Source organism: Drosophila grimshawi, unplaced genomic scaffold (assembly GCF_018153295.1).
Source record: "Drosophila grimshawi isolate 15287-2541.00 unplaced genomic scaffold, ASM1815329v1 contig_311, whole genome shotgun sequence".
Taxonomy (NCBI): Eukaryota; Metazoa; Arthropoda; class Insecta; order Diptera; family Drosophilidae; genus Drosophila; species Drosophila grimshawi.
In genome coordinates, this window is record NW_025063098.1 from 2795344 (window position 1) to 2812590 (window position 17247).

General features: G+C 39.0%; 3 protein-coding genes across 5 annotated transcripts; all 3 read left to right on the top strand.

The window, feature by feature from the left end:
• Nucleotides 1-7045: 7045 nt before the first annotated feature.
• On the top strand, nt 7046-16997 carry LOC6563455 (UDP-glycosyltransferase UGT5). Of its 2 annotated transcripts, XM_032736738.2 has the most exons (3): nt 7046-7210; nt 15265-15370; nt 15715-16997. In XM_032736738.2, the coding sequence occupies exons 1-3, from the start codon at nt 7079-7081 to the stop codon at nt 16980-16982; spliced, it is 1506 nt and encodes a 501-aa protein (XP_032592629.1). In that variant the 5' UTR covers nt 7046-7078; the 3' UTR covers nt 16983-16997. The 2 variants fall into 2 exon arrangements, with proteins under 2 accessions (XP_032592629.1, XP_001990576.1); XM_001990540.2 differs by lacking the exons at nt 15265-15370; nt 15715-16997 and adding an exon at nt 7526-8849 and having other exon boundaries at nt 7046-7316.
• Nucleotides 9484-11461, top strand: LOC6563454 (UDP-glycosyltransferase UGT5). Of its 2 annotated transcripts, none has more exons than XM_001990539.2 (2): nt 9484-9738; nt 10138-11461. In XM_001990539.2, exons 1-2 carry the CDS (start codon nt 9501-9503, stop codon nt 11454-11456), a joined length of 1557 nt encoding a protein of 518 aa, XP_001990575.1. In that variant the 5' UTR covers nt 9484-9500; the 3' UTR covers nt 11457-11461. The 2 variants fall into 2 exon arrangements, with proteins under 2 accessions (XP_001990575.1, XP_043070702.1); XM_043214767.1 differs by lacking the exon at nt 9484-9738 and adding an exon at nt 9760-9764.
• LOC6563453 (UDP-glycosyltransferase UGT5) lies at nt 12244-14911 on the top strand. The gene is made up of 4 exons (XM_001990538.2): nt 12244-12747; nt 13281-13352; nt 13420-13607; nt 13665-14911. Exons 1-4 carry the CDS (start codon nt 12495-12497, stop codon nt 14730-14732), a joined length of 1581 nt encoding a protein of 526 aa, XP_001990574.1. The 5' UTR covers nt 12244-12494; the 3' UTR covers nt 14733-14911.
• Nucleotides 16998-17247: the final 250 nt, after the last annotated feature.

Below are 17247 nucleotides of genomic sequence, written 5' to 3' on the forward strand. Positions count from 1 at the left end.
TGGTCGAATTTTGGTTGGATGCGTATTTAAGTATTTTGATTTAAATGCAAAGGTGAAAGTGAATTGTAGAGTTTTCGGGATAAGCACACAAGCAGTGGAAAACTTTCATTTTTTTTCTTATATAAGTTTGTTTTAAACATATAACATTTAAGAAACATTTTATATTTTGGTGGAACACATTTGGTTTGCCTCTCCTTGTTTTTATCGTGTGATATTCCTCTGTTTATCATAGCTGCATTCCCTTCTGTTACGCTCTTCTATCAAATATCTTGCCACTGGCTTCTGCATCTTTCGCCACCATTCTCTTTTTGCCTGGACAATTTCAAAATCAAATCTCACAAGCTCACAACTGGCAACAACCAAAATGATGAAAAAGAAAACAAAAATCCTATTAAAAAAGAAATCGAAGAAAATTCAACGAAATTGCTAACGTCAAGCGAAAATCTAATAAAAGAATAGCTCAAAATCGGTGTGTAAAAATGAAATAAACGCTGCAACTGCAGTGGCAACTGGGTTTTTCTTCTGAAAAGTTTGTGGTTCCTTTTTTTTTATCATTTTGGCTGGTGCCAAGTTTTGTGCGTTTTTAAATGGCAGAGCTGTTGGCGCAAAAACCATTGGCAACACATGTCCAGCAAACAGTGGACGACTTTGCTGGCAGGATAAACATTGAGTAGCAGTAGAATGGAGAAAGGGGAATGGAGTTGAAAGGACAGAAAGTAGAAATACAAATGTTTGTTCGCGTTGGATTCGCTCTTTTGGCCATTACATTAAGTTTGCTATCTCGCTGTCTATTTCTGTGTGAGTTTGTGCTGTTTCCCCCATTCCTTTCAAGGTTTTTTTTTTGTTGTTTTTCACACACCACATTTATACATATCAGCATTAAGTGGTTGCTGCTGCTCGCATCCGTATCTGTATCTCTAACTTTTCTTGCGTTTGTGTTTGTGCTTCTGTTTGTGTTTGTAATCCGGCAGCTTGTAGAGCAACGGCTGCTTCTAATGGCCAGCGATTCGTAATATTTTTAATATTTGCTCAATAAAATGTCTGACAATTTTGGTCATTGCCACGTAAACTCATTACATTTATTATTTTGTTCGACCATTAGCCTTGCCCACATTATCCGATTCGGTCCAAGCGGAATAACTAATTTCTCATAGCATAACTATTTGTAAGACTCTTAAATTCCCTTAAAACTAAGTACTCCATTCAAAACACAAAGTCTAAATCATCCTTAGGTATAATATATCATGTATGTTTTTTATAATATATACCTTTCATAATTTGTTAATTTAAGGACCATAAGACCATAAGCAATATGAGTTTTTTAATGTGTAATTTGAATTTCTACAAGTCATTTTTGGAAAATATTCAAATATTCAGACTTAAATTAAAAATTAGATGATTTATTGTAATAATTAAACACTATTAATTCAATTAAAATATTGTGATTTTGAAATTCACTTAATGAGAAATTAAACAAAAAATTCAAATTTGAGCATTGATATTTATAAAAAGTAATAAATTCGATAAATCAAAGAAAAAGAATTCCTGATGCTTATAATAAATTTAAGCTTTCCCTGCAAAACCTTATGCTTAACGCAATTATTTTTAATTTATACATATTTTATTTATGAACTCGTAACAAACATTACCAACACATATATTAAGGAACAAATAATTTTTGCAGATATCAATTTCCATATTATATTATAGCATTGTACTAAAACTATTTCTCAGTGACATTCTCGTGCTTAAACCCAATATGCTCAGCAGTGAGTGTGGGATTTGTGTATTAAAGTCACTGGGTATAACAATAACAGGGATCCGCACATTTTTCTTCATATGGCATGTGGTAATCCTTTTTGTAGTTGGCCGCAAATCCGCTTGCTGTGTGGCAAGTCATAAAGTTTAATTTAGTTTTAAGCTTTTGAACTGGAAAATTGCATGAGCAACCGACTCTGAGATCTGCACCGAGTGGAACTTACTTTTTAGCAGCACACACACAGATACACACACACACACACATTCAAGCACACACACTGGCTTGCACTTGAAGGCAGACATGACAACCGCAGCAACAATAACAATAACAACAACAATAACAGCAGTGATGACCACAAATGTCAGTCAGGGCTGTCTCAGAATGACGTTTCATGCACCATTTGAAGAGGTGTTGGACGCCGTTCCGTGCAATGGAAATTGACAGCGCCTTTCTGCAAACGCATAACAATAGCAAGGACAGCGTTGGAAGAGAGAGCGAGTGCAGGCAGAAAGGGCAGATGGCATCATAGCTGCTGGCTGCTCTAAAATTAACACACGTTTAATATGCAGGTCGTGCATAAATTTTCGTGCTGTCATTTTTTGCTCAGTGCATGCAGTTTGCTTGTTGGCGAGCTTTATGCTTTTTAATTTACCGTCAGACGTCAGGTCAACAACAGCAGGACGCCAAGTACCACGACATTGTGGGAGACATGTCAGCGCCACAGAAACTCCAGTGTAGTCGTGCACAGTAAACGCTAGATTCAGAGCCAGAGGCAATCATGGTCATTGCCTTTATTTCCTCCTCTTCCTTCCCATTTTTCACCACTCCTCACTCCATCTGCTGGTCGTTGTCTGAGTCTCTGGCATTGTTGTTGCCTGTCGCATACGTGCAATGGCCGATGGCGGCTCGTTATCGTCATTATCATGGCCAGCATTAATGTTGATGCGATTTAATTGGCAATTGAGTTGATGCAAGTCGCCAACTCAGGCCCAGGCCGAAGTCAGTTCCCTCGTCTCCACAGCCTCATCCTGCCCGGCCAATACTCTGACAAGTGCACCCAGCGTAAATTTTATAATTTCATTATAAAGGGCTGTTATGGGCAACAGGCAATCCCTGAATGCACTCATTAAAGCCACAAGCACAGATATTGGACCACTCAGAGTGCAGCTGAATTTACGGCCCAAGCTAAAAGAACAAACAAGCCACCAAAAATGCTGTCTAATTAAATGCTGCGATTTCGCATTGAAAAAATTACAGCAACGGTTTAAGCTTTAAAAGTCTTTTAGGGATATTTCACTCTGCTTTCACAATAAATATATGTGAATATCAATTCACTAGACTGTTTAAGAATAAATTGTGAAACTTGATTTAAGAAATTTGTAATTTACCTGTAGCTTGCATTTGGTCATAGAAAACAGATTTTTATTAGACTTGCTACCTACAACATTTTTGATAATGACTTAAATTAGCAGTACGTTTTTGACAATTGCCAACTCTATTTACTTTTGGGCATCTAAAAATGTTTATAATTTAATAATCACTTATAAAATTCAAAGAGTCTGCCTTCCGTAATTTATCACATTCAAAACTCTAAAAGTAAATTACCATTTCCAACCATTATTTGCGAAAACCAGCTCCTCTTCTGTTGTAAACTTCCGAATTTATGTGTTTTTCACTATTATGCATATAGGCAAAAACTATTAGCCAAGATTTCCATATTGCTGAAGCCAATTTTTGGATAAATCCCCGCACTGCCAGCACATTTGTCGCTAGACGGCTGACGCCTGCTGGCCAAGTCCTGCCAAATTCCTTTTGGCATCCATAAACGACAACTGTTGCCAAGGCAAGAAGTGCTACAGAGCAAATCGGCATTGGCATCATCGTCAGCTTCAGCCTCTGCCCAAATCTTCCCAGTTCGTGGCAGCATCTAATTAGATTGTTCTGGCAGCCGTACAAATTTCTCGACGCCACTTTTGGCGCCAGCAGCCGACTGGCAGTTCAAAATTGTTAAATAATTTAAAAATAAATTAGAAGCAAATTTTTTATTTTCTGTCTGTGTGCGGAACAATGAAACATAAGAATACCATCCAAATCGTAATCAATTTCATGCATAACAGTTAAATAAAATTTAATTTGCCAGAAAAACGAAGTCAATGAGAGTTAAAATGCCAAAAAATATGGTAGGAAAAAATTCAAATCAAGTCAAATCTCAAATCTCATGCAGAAGTGAGCAAAAAAATCACAATCTTTTCGCCAAGAAGAAAAAGACGGCGGTGAGAGTGACAGGCATAAAAAGTGCGGCAAGTGGCATGAATGCATTAGAGCTAGCCTTCGGCGGACACGATGCGTTGCTCGTAATGAAGACAACACACTTGTGTAACAGCAGCAGCACCAACAACAAACTTGGGCAGACAAACACTAATACAAATGAAGCCTGTCAACATTTATTATTAATTTTAATATTTTAAAGTGCGCTGCAAAAAAATGAGAGAAACAAAAACTTGGCCACTTTGCAAGCTCTTGATCGTATCATGGGACTGGGATTATTCTTTAAATTCTGTCGGTTGCACACAAGCACAATATAAAAAAAACTTTGCCATGATACTCATAGACTAATTTTGTGGTTTGTTGCGCGTCACTGGAGCTTAGCTGTAAAATACTTAATATGTCAACTGGCCATTAACCCCAGAAGGCTCAGCTTGGAAAATTGCTCTGCTTACATAACTTCTAGGTAACCTGTGTCCAACAGCTTGACAACCAAATGGCTTACATAACTTATTTATATATTTTTTTTTCACAAATTGAATGTTAAGGTCTTGTATTTTACAATAAAATATTAATCAAAATATTAAACTGCGAAGCAGTTTCACCAAATTAAATTGTCACATGTGTATTTGATATACACTTTTGTTTCAATCTGCATATTGGCTTTATATGAATACATATGTATGTATTTAAAGATATATTATTGTAATAAAGTTTCATATTTTTGAGGTGTGACCTCTTAATAAACTTTGAACGTTAATCTTATGAAATTAACATTATGAAAGCAAATATGAAAAGAAAATGCAGGCAGCGTATTTAAACTCGTTGAACTACATTAATTATAAGATTTCAATTTATAAATAAAATAAAAGTAATGTTAAGTATATATATTTTTTACAGCCTTAAATTAAAGTTAAACCATTAAAATCCTCAGTTGTTTCCTCATCTGTGGTAACAGACACATCAGCCTTGTCTCTAACCAATGCAGAAACCTATCTTTCATCTTGTAATTTGCGCGCGTTAAAAGCAACTGAAAAAAGCAGACAAGTGAAGTAACAAAAAAGTACAAATAAAACCAACTTAATTTAAACGACAAGCAAAAAATAAATGGTTGAAAAATTTAACAACGGGGAGCAGCAAGCAGCAAAAAAGAAAATACAATGAAAACCACAAAGCGACGTTTTTGTATGGGAGTGTCGCATGCAGTCACGCTGTATTGGTCTGTCTGTGTGTGTGTATGTGTGAGAGAGAGAGAGTGTGTGTGTATGTGTGTGTAAGAGTGTGTGCGCATATTTCGCATGCCAATCAACTCAACAATCGCAATCAATTTGCACACTGCTGCTTCTGCAGTCGATGGCCACCCCATTTTACAGGCGGCAACGCTCCCCCGGTTCGAGAGGATATTGTTATTGTGCAGCAGCGTCTGTGTGATATATATCAGCAAAAGCCAAAATAAAAAGTGTTGTCGCCGCAATGCCTTTTTTAATTACGTTACTGCGCCATTAAGGACCGCAGTGTCTGGCAATGAATCATCACAATGAATATGGAATGAGCTTAAGATTTGCGTCAAACGCTTCAAAAACGTCGACGTCGACGACACGTCCTCCAATGGGGAAATCATCTCATACGTAGTCAGAATGGCATACGCAGTACTTTAAACTTGGCACAAATTTATGGGCATTATATTGAAATCATAAGCATAATACGCATTCGACGCGTTGACGCCAGCTTATATATCACAAATTGCCAAGTATTGTTATGCTAAATTTATTTGTGCTCACACATGAGCTCGGGGCAAGTGAGTGTGTGATAAAACTTTTGTTGCTGCTGGTAACTTTATCAGGCGCACGATTGAAACGCAGCTTCCGTTTCCGCTTCAAAATGGCTGCCAATGCGAACTGAGGACTTTGCCTGCAAACAAATCAGCTTGAACTTCCGTTTCATTTGGCATTTTTTGTCATTCCATATTCTTTTGCAAGTTCCCAGTCCTCATTCAGCACTCCTCCACGCCGTTGGATATAGCTCACAATTTTTACTGTGCATTTCGGCAAGTTTTTCGTAAATTTACTTTTCACTTTCAGCGCCCGCCATCAGAAAAGTTTCCTGCCTAGCTAACTTTTGGCTCACATAACGTATATTTTCATAATTTTTTTTCTCTTCCCAACTGCTTTTCAATGTCAATGCACACACTCACAGATACTCACTCACACACACACACATACATATAATGGTGTGAGAGAAAAGGAAACTTTGTCTTTTTGGCATTTCATTTCGTTCATTTCGGGCTTTTGCACCTCGAGCGTATGTGTAGATTTCAATGGTACCGTGATTCTGTTTAATTTTATGCTCGGCTGCTTTTTTAAATTCTTTCCCTCGTCTGCATTAAAATATTGTTTGCTTTTTCCAGCTATTTTTTTTTTTTTCTGTGACATTCTATTTGGAAATCAATCAGCGAGCACGTGTTTTGTTAGGGACTGATAGCTTTCACCGTAACAATGTCTTTTACAATGTTTCGTAAGCAGTGAAGATGCAAATAGGGATCCAGTAGGGAAGGTCGCATTTAAATTAGCATCTATTTTTAGACTGTCAGGTGACTCTCAACTGATAAAGAATCAAAAATGAATTGCCAACAGTAAGCAATGTTTATTTAAAATCACATTCTTTTTGGGGAAAGAAGTATTTAAAAACGAAATATACTTTTAAAAACATTTAAATATTGCAACATTTTTTAACATACTCTAGACTGCTTCATATTATTGTATCGGATATATTAAGCTGTTTTTATAATAGTCTAAGAGATCTATTAATTGTACGAAAATGAGTTTTAATATATTTTGAATTCTCTTAAATAGGCCGCTAAAGAGCTCATTTCAAGTGTAGGCTCCCTTTGACTGGTTGCTGCTCTCTCCTCACTGACAAGGTACGTCTTGTGCTCTGTTTCTTATCTGTTTTTTGCAAACAGAACTTGAATAAATGTCGCCCCAGTTTAGATAGTTTGTTAGTATGTCGTAAGAACTGAAAGTGTGAAGTTGACTTCGTGATAGAATTGTTAAAATGAACCTGCTGCATTTGTGTTTAATACTGATGGCCTGTTTGTGCCATGTCTGGGGCTACTCCTATCTTATGATATCGCACACAGCGGCCAATTCGCACTTTTATGTTGGACAGGCTCTGGCCAAGGGTTTGGTTGCCGCAGGTCATGAAGTCACCGTGATCTCACCTTTTCCACAAAAGAATCCCCTCAAGAACTATGTAGATGTGCCAACGCCAAGTTCAATTTCAGTCATGGCTGGTAAGTCCTGATGTACTTAGCGGTAATTTTAATCAGCTAGTCGCCGGCTGATAGCACTGTCAATATATATAAATGCAAAAATAATGATAATATGTGATTACAAAACTCAAATCAATATTCATATTAACTTACTTCATTATTAATTTGTTTTCTGATGTAGGTACAAAATTAAGCAAGCAAAGAAATGACCCACTTCCGTATCTTTTCAGTACACAAGAACAAGATACTGGACATTGTCAAAATACCCATATTATTTCGACTGCCCGCAATGCATGGAGTGGGAATAAGCATGACTCAATCTTTGCTGGAGGAACATTCGGTGCAGTCACTCCTATCTCAGAATCGAACATTCGATGCGGTTATATGTGAGGTATTCATGAACGAGGCACATTTCGGTTTTGCGGAACACTTCAACGCGCCGCTGATAACCTTTAGTACCATGGGCGCCTCCTCCTGGACAACTGATCTAGTTGGCACACCATCGCCACCCTCGTATGTGCCCCACTTTCTGCTCCAGTTTGGCGATCATATGAACTTCTTTGAGCGTGCACACAACCTGCTCTTCATATTGTATCAGGGCGCTTATGAGCAGTGCGTCTATTTTCCCAAGCAGGAACAGCTCTATAAGAAGTATTTCCCCAACAACAAACAGAACTTTTACGATATGCGTAAGAATACGGCACTGGTGCTTCTCAATAATCACGTTTCTTTGGGTTTCCCACGTCCGTATGCTCCCAACATGATCGAAGTAGGTGGCATGCATATCAATCGCAAGCGCCAGCAGCTGCCTCAGAACATTGAGGACTTCATTAATGGTGCCCAGCATGGGGTCATATATTTTTCATTGGGTTCTAATTTAAAGAGCTCTGCCTTGCCTCTGGAAATGCGTGAGGCATTAGTCGAAACCCTCCGTAATCTCAAGCAGCGAGTACTGTGGAAATTCGAGGAACCCAACTTGCCCGGCAAGCCGGATAATGTCTTCATATCAGACTGGTTCCCACAAGATGATATATTGGCTCATGAGAAGGTCATCCTGTTCATCACACACGGGGGCCTACTCAGCACAACCGAATCGATTTACCATGGCAAGCCTGTTCTGGGTATTCCATTCTTTGGGGATCAGTTCATGAACATGGCACGAGCTCAACAATCAGGCTACGGACTTACTTTAAGATTCACCGAACTGACAGCTGAGACCTTTAAGAATTCCATTAATAAACTACTCAGTGATCCGAGCTACACTCAAAAAGTGCACGACATGTCTGTCAGATTCCGGGATCAGCATGAAACGCCGCTGGAACGCGCCGTGTATTGGGTGGAGCATGTGACTAGGCAGAAGGGCGCCCGATATCTGAGAAGTGCCTCACAAGATCTGAACTTTATACAGTACTATAATTTGGATGTTCTTATTATGATTATTGGAGGCTTGGGATTTGTTATATTTACTTTTATCTACCTGTTGATGGCTCTTATTAAAGTAATTGCAAAGAAAATTGGAGGTAAACGAAAGAAAGCAAAACGTAATTAATAAAAATTATTAAAGTATTTGCTATTTTATGTAGTTTTTGTAAATAATATTTTTAAAATGGCAAGACCAGCTTACTGAGAAAATTGTTTTAATGCCAGTCTTCATAAATATTTATAAGACTGTTTAAATCGCAGAAGTTGAGTTTGGAAATTAGTTTTTGAATTTAATTCACAGAGCACTCAGTCGCAGAAAGTATACATAATATACATTTAGAGATTTGTAAAAAAAAAAAAAAATCAATAAAAACTATTTTTAATATACAAAAGTAAACGTTCTTGATGATTTGAAGTGAAGAATTTTCCAAAAACTCTTATACAAAAAGAGACAGGCCTAAGAAATATAAGAGAAAATACTGCTCACCAAGAAAGCTCTTTCTCTTTGACTCTTTGGTAAAATAGATAGATAGATCGGTATAGAAGATTTTAGAAGCATTTAAAAGTAATCATTATAAGCTGCACCACTAAGAGTGCATTTAAAGTGCAAGCTCTCTTTGAGTGGTTTCCGTTCTATTCATACTGACAAGAAAGAACATTTTATTTCCAGATGGGATTTGCTTATATTTTTTGCCCAAGCAAATACAGCCAAATTTCGCACAATTGTTAGTATTTCGTCAGAAGTGAAAGTGTGAAGTTGACTTTGATGCTCGACATTTAAAAATGAACCTGCTGCATTTGTGTTTAATACTGCTGGCCTATTTGTGTCATGTCTGGGGCTATTCCTATCTTATGATATCGCACTCAGCGGCCAAGTCGCACTTTTATGTTGGACAGGCTCTGGCCAAGGGTTTGGTTGCCGCAGGTCATGAAGTCACCGTGATCTCAACTTTTCCACAAAATAATCCCCTCAAGAACTATGTAGATGTGTCAACGCCAAACACCTTTGCAGCCATGGCTGGTAAGTCCTGATGAGCTTAGCAGAGGGTAAGTTGGTAAAATTGTTATCGCCGACTGTTAGACATACAAGCGTAATGATGATAAATAATTAAATTCAAGATTCAGACAACAATATGTGATTCCGAAGAGATAAGTGTGGACTGTAGGTAATCTTTTATTTTGGAAATATGCAGCTGCATAAGTATACATTTTCGTCAGTGTTGATAACTACAGATAAGCAAAAACAACAAATTAATATGCACAATGCTGCGCAGCAAAATAGATACGATGCAAAATTAATTTCGGAACGGTCAGCTCAATATCTCAACAATATGAATCTTGTTCTTACATATTTATTAATTTAATATCTGATGTATTTACAGAATTTAACAAGAGCTAAGAAATGTTTATAAATTTTCAGTACACAAAAACAATATACTGGACATTGCCAAAATACCCGTATTCTTTCGACTGCCTGCATTGCATGGCATGGGCCTGAGCTTGACCCAATCTTTGCTGGAGGAACATTCGGTGCAGTCACTCCTATCTCAGAATCGAACATTCGATGCGGTTATATGTGAGGTATTCATGAACGAGGCACATTTCGGTTTTGCGGAACACTTCAACGCGCCGCTGATAACCTTTAGTACCCTTGGCGCCTCCCCCTGGACAACTGATCTAGTTGGCTCACCATCGCCACCCTCGTATGTGCCCCACTTTCTGCTCCAGTTTGGCGATCATATGAACTTCTTTGAGCGTGCACACAACCTGCTCTTCATATTGTATCAGGGCGCTTATGAGCAGTACGTCTATCTTCCCAAGCAGGAACAGCTCTATAAGAAATATTTCCCCAACAACAAACAGAACTTTTACGATATGCGTAAGAATACGGCACTGGTGCTTCTCAATAATCACGTTTCTTTGGGTTTCCCACGTCCCTATGCTCCCAACATGATCGAAGTGGGTGGGATGCATATCAATCGTAAGTGCCAGCAGCTGCCTCTGGACATTGAGGACTTCATTAATGGTGCCCAGCATGGTGTCATATATTTCTCACTGGGTTCCTACATAAAGAGCTCATCTTTGCCTCTGGAAATGCGTGAGGCATTAGTCGAAACCCTCCGTAATCTCAAGCAGCGAGTACTGTGGAAATTCGAGGAACCCAATTTGCCCGGCAAGCCGGATAATGTCTTCATATCAGACTGGTTCCCACAAGATGATATATTGGCTCATGAGAAGGTCATCCTGTTCATCACACACGGGGGCCTACTCAGCACAACCGAATCGATTTACCATGGCAAGCCTGTTCTGGGTATTCCATTCTTTGGGGATCAGTTCATGAACATGGCACGAGCTCAACAATCAGGCTATGGACTTACTTTAAGATTCACCGAACTGACAGCTGAGACCTTTAAGAATTCCATTAATAAACTACTCAGTGATCCGAGCTACACTCAAAAAGTGCACGACATGTCCGTCAGATTCCGGGATCAGCATGAAACGCCGCTGGAACGCGCCGTTTATTGGGTGGAGCATGTGACAAGGCAGAAGGGCGCCCGATATCTCAGAAGTGCCTCACAAGATCTGAACTTTATACAGTACTATAATTTGGATGTTCTTATTATGATTGTTGGAGGCTTGGGATTTGTTATATTTACTTTTATCTACCTGTTGATGGCTCTTATTAAAGTAATTACAAAGAAAATTGGAGGTAAACCAAAGAAAGCAAAACGTAATTAATAAAAATTATTAAAGTATTTGCTATTTTATGTAGTTTTTGTAAATAATATTTTTAAAATGGCAAGACCAGCTTACTGAGAAAATTGTTTTAATGCCAGTCTTCATAAATATTTATAAGACTGTTTAAATCGCAGAAGTTGAGTTTGGAAATTAGTTTTTGGTGAAAAATAAAACAAAACTGTTTGAAATAAAAGGAGCGTATTAAAAAGTTTAGTGAATAATTTTTCACTCTTCCAAAAGCACTGATTCAAGAAGAGATAGGCACAAGAGAAAATGCAGTTGAGCAATAAATTTCGCTTTGACTCTTTGAGAACACAGCGGCTGAGAGCGCGACTAGAAAAATGTGAGAGTGAGCGCTTGATTCAAAATCATAGAGAAGTAAATGGAATATGCAATACACTTTGAGTATGTATATAGCATAGACGTGAATTATATATATGTTCTCTATTATATCGCCAATGAAATACCGGCTGAGCAACCAAACAAAATATTTTTATGAGCAAACAAAAGCCGGCGGCGGATTTAATCGCGAATGACGAATCAAAGCAAACTAAAATAAACAAAAATAAAGACTGATATGCGGCGACAACTAATCTATTATAGTAAACCAGACAAATAACATAGTCCACTCGGCACACCAACTTAAACTTACGCGCATGTAAATATTAAAGTGTGGCTGTTTGATTAAACTTTTGAGTGGCTGGCCTTGAATAACAGCCAAGTCATTATGATGAAACAATTTGATCGGACACAGTTCTCTGTTTGGTGTAGCGCACATTTCCAGTCACATATGAGTTACCGAACGACCAAGCAGCTGTTTAGCTGGCACGTCATTGTTTATAGTATCTTTCATATATATTTACAGATTTGGAATTGGAATTTCGTCAGTTTTGCACGAGCACGCGGCGCGTTTGGATCGTTAATAGAAAACGGTCGCAAATCTAGCGAGTGTTCAAAGTGAATTTTAGAACAATCAACAATTAATTGCTTTTATTATTATTATTATTCCGATATTGTGCTTAACAAAGAACAAAACAAATGTCGCAATCAAGTAGTAAGACTGGTTTCATTGGCCTCACATTGCTATGCCTGCTGAGCTGCGTGGCTTCCTATAATTATATGGTGGTGTTACCCTGTGCCGCTCGTTCCCATTACAATGTGGGCTCGGCCCTGGCCAAGGGTCTGGCAGCAGCTGGTCATCAGGTGACACTGGTGTCACCCTTTGCGCTCAAGAAACCCATTAAGAACATAAATGATCTGCCAGTGCCGAGCATCTTGAAAGCTATGAGCGGTAAGTAATCGTCTTTCGTCTATTGGCTTGTAATTTAATAATCGTTATGATGAAAATAAGGCGAACAATCCGCAATCCAACGACCTGTGAATTAAACAATTAGCACTACCCAGTTACGTAAACGAGGCTTTATTAGCTTATCAATTAAAAATTCTCCACCTTCCTAACAAATATTTCATGAAATTAATATTGATTCTTTCAGTGTGGCTAGTGAATATTTAATTTAATCTGGACAAAATGATAATACTAAAATGATAAAGAAAATAACTTTAATATTTTAGTTCAGTTCAATTATATACTATGTATTTATAAATTATATTTAAAACAATTTCAATGCAGTGTATTACAAGTTTTGAGAGAATACTGCCTTTTTTTCATAACAATCTGTTGAGTTTGATTTTTGTGTTTACTATTTTCAGTGGATAAAAGTAGTTAATTATTCAGATATCAGATAACAGAAATATTAAAAATTGAAATTCACGAACGCATTTTACTTCGAGGCATTTAGCTAAACTTTTTTCCTGACTTTCCAGGCGATATTGGCAACCTGTTAAAAACCTCCGAGGCGCCCATTATCCAACAAATTTTGGGTTTCTATGATATGGGTAAGTTCACAAGCAAATAATTATTAATGTGCATCTGTAAACTGAGTATGTTTCGTTATCGTTGTAGGCATACGGCTAACTGGGGTATTGCTAAGCGACTCTAGTGTAATTGAGCTGATGCAATCTAATCAGACATTCGATGCTGTCATCTGTGAGGTGTTCCTCAACGAGGCTCAATTTGGTCTGGCGGAACATTTCAAAGCGCCGCTCATTGGAATGGGCACCTTTGGTGCCATCAGCTGGAATACTGATCTGGTTAGCTGTCCTGTGCAAGAATTCTCAAGAATCACCTAATACTTTATTTTCCATCAGGTTGGCACACCATCGCCGCCTTCGTATGTGCCGCATACGTTGCTCAAGTTCTCGGATCATATGTCATTGGTGCAGCGAGTCATCAATTTGGCCTTTCTCAGCTACGAGTATCTGTTTATGAAACTGTACTATTTGCCGCAGCAGGAGCAACTCTACACAAAGTATTTCCCCAACAACAAACAGAACTTTTACGATATGCGTAAGAATACGGCTCTGATGCTGCTCAATCAGCACGTCTCGCTGAGCTTCCCCCGTCCCTACTCTCCTAACATGATCGAAGTGGGTGGCATGCACATCAATCGCAAGCGCCAGCCTCTGCCTCAGGACATTGAGGAGTTCATTAAGGGTGCCCAGCATGGCGTCATCTACTTCTCCATGGGCTCTAATCTGAAGAGTAAGGATCTGCCACAGCAAAAGCGTCTGGAACTGATTAAAACGTTTTCAAAGCTCAAGCAGCGCGTTCTGTGGAAATTCGAGGAACCCAACTTGCCCGGCAAGCCGGAGAATGTCTTTATCTCAGACTGGTTTCCACAGGACGATATATTGGCTCATGAAAATGTTATTTTGTTCATAACACACGGCGGCTTGCTCAGCACCACAGAGTCAATTTATCATGGAAAACCATTTGTGGGCATTCCTATGTTTGGCGACCAGTTCTTGAATATGGAGCGCGCCGAGCAGAATGGCTATGGCAGGAGTCTTGTCTATGAGCAACTGTCAGCTGAGCGACTTCTGGCAGCCATTCAACAGCTCATAGAGGATCCAAAAGCCAACGATCTTGTCAAGGCTATGTCCGCTCGCTACAAGGATCAGCCCCAGTTGCCGTTGGAGCGTGCCGTCTACTGGGTGGAGCATGTGACCAGACACGGTGGTGCGAGATACTTACGCAGTGCCTCACAGGATCTGAACTTTGTGCAGTACCACAACCTGGATGCCATATTGATACTTTATGGCGGCATTTTGTTTGTGCTCTACTGTATCGCATTGCTCATACGTTGCGCGTGGCGAGCCCTGCAGAATTTCTTTATGGGCCGAAAAACGTCGCAGGGTAAAATGAAGCAACACTGAGTATAAATCACGCGTAAGCTTTTGGATCTGTTTATATCCTATTTTGTAAATGATAACTATAAATTTTGAGCCACATTTTATGCTCTTCCCTTTGCTTTGGCTCATCAGAATGTCTATGAGAGCTAAAGCTGTTTTCGGTGCCGGCTCCAAATACAATAAAATGAAAAATATTTTGTGTAGCTATTGAAGATTTTCACCTCACACGCTGCCACGCAGCTTCATCTCTATTATTTTCGATCGATTTTTGAACAATTTCCTTGAACATTTTCCAATATTTCCTTTTCCATACCCTGTACAGCTATGAACTCATTTAGTGTATGTATTATGTTCATTGTCGAGCCAAGCACGCGAAACAAGTTACGTTATTTTGGTCGATAACTTCAATTTTTTTTCTACAGATATTGATTTCTTAGCTCATTTAGAGTTTTGTAGAGAGTAGCTTCAAGTTGGGTCCACTTTTCTGCAGAACTGTTGTCTTTTTTGAGTTTATATATTCTTTTTTTTTTTGGCACATAGTTAACGCTTCTGTTTGGTTGCCGCAGGTCATGAAGTCACCGTGATCTCAACTTTTCCACAAAATAATCCCCTCAAGAACTATGTAGATGTGCCAACGCCAAACACCTTTGCAGCCATGGCTGGTAAGTCCTGATGAGCTTAGCAGAGGGAAAGTTAGTAAAATTGTTATCGCCGACAATATGTGATTCCGAAGAGATAAGTGTGGACTGTAGGTAATCTTTTATTTTGGAAATATGCAGCTGCATAAGTATACATTTTCGTCAGTGTTGATAACTACAGATAAGCAAAAACAACAAATTAATATGCACAATGCTGCGCAGCAAAATAGATACAATGCAAAATTAATTTCGGAACGGTCAGCTCAATATCTCAACAATATGAATCTTGTTCTTACATATTTATTAATTTAATATCTGATATATTTACAGAATTTAACAAGAGCTAAGAAATGTTTATAAATTTTCAGTACACAAAAACAATATATTGGACATTGCCAAAATACCCGTATTCATTCGACTGCCTGCATTACATGGCATGGGCCTGAGCTTGACCCAATCTTTGCTGAAGGAGCATTCAGTGCAGTCACTCCTATCTCAGAATCGAACATTCGATGCGGTTATATGTGAGGTATTCATGAACGAGGCACATTTCGGTTTTGCGGAACACTTCAACGCGCCGCTGATAACCTTTAGTACCCTTGGCGCCTCCTCCTGGACAACTGATCTAGTTGGCTCACCATCGCCACCCTCGTATGTGCCCCACTTTCTGCTCCAGTTTGGCGATCATATGAACTTCTTTGAGCGTGCACACAACCTGCTCTTCATATTGTATCAGGGCGCTTATGAGCAGTACGTCTATCTTCCCAAGCAGGAACAGCTCTATAAGAAATATTTCCCCAACAACAAACAGAACTTTTACGATATGCGTAAGAATACGGCACTGGTGCTTCTCAATAATCACGTTTCTTTGGGTTTCCCACGTCCCTATGCTCCCAACATGATCGAAGTGGGTGGCATGCATATCAATCGTAAGTGCCAGCAACTGCCTCGGGACATTGTGGACTTCATTCAGGGTGCCCAGCATGGTGTCATATATTTCTCACTGGGTTCCTACATAAAGAGCTCATCTTTGCCACTGGAAATGCGTGAGGCATTAGTCGAAACCCTCCGTAATCTCAAGCAGCGAGTACTGTGGAAATTCGAGGAACTCAATTTGCCCGGCAAGCCGGATAATGTCTTCATATCAGACTGGTTCCCACAAGATGATATATTGGCTCATGAGAAGGTCATCCTGTTCATCACACACGGGGGCCTACTCAGCACAACCGAATCGATTTACCATGGCAAGCCTGTTCTGGGTATTCCATTCTTTGGGGATCAGTTCATGAACATGGCACGAGCTCAACAATCAGGCTATGGACTTACTTTAAGATTCACCGAACTGACAGCTGAGACCTTTAAGAATTCCATTAATAAACTACTCAGTGATCCGAGCTACACTCAAAAAGTGCACGACATGTCCGTCAGATTCCGGGATCAGCATGAAACGCCGCTGGAACGCGCCGTGTATTGGGTGGAGCATGTGACCAGGCAGAAGGGCGCTCGATATCTGAGAAGTGCCTCACAAGATCTGAACTTTATACAGTACTATAATTTGGATGTTCTTATTATGATCATTGGAGGCTTGGGATTTATTATTGTTGGGTTTTTAAAGCGGAAAAAAGTAATGCACTAGGTTTGGCGGTTAGACTAAGAAGAATTTATTCAATGTATTCTTAAGTAAAGGTATCGAGCGCAGTATCGATATCTTCTGATATTAACATTAGTAAACGGAATGTTGTATTGATCTTTTACACATTTTCAACACTCCCCTCCCTCAATACACATTATTGACAATTAATTTGAGACCAAGCAATCTATTACAATTTTCATGTTTTAACTTGCTCAAATTCTTAGTTAAGATATCTGCCATCATTTGACTCGTTGGACAATATTCCAGC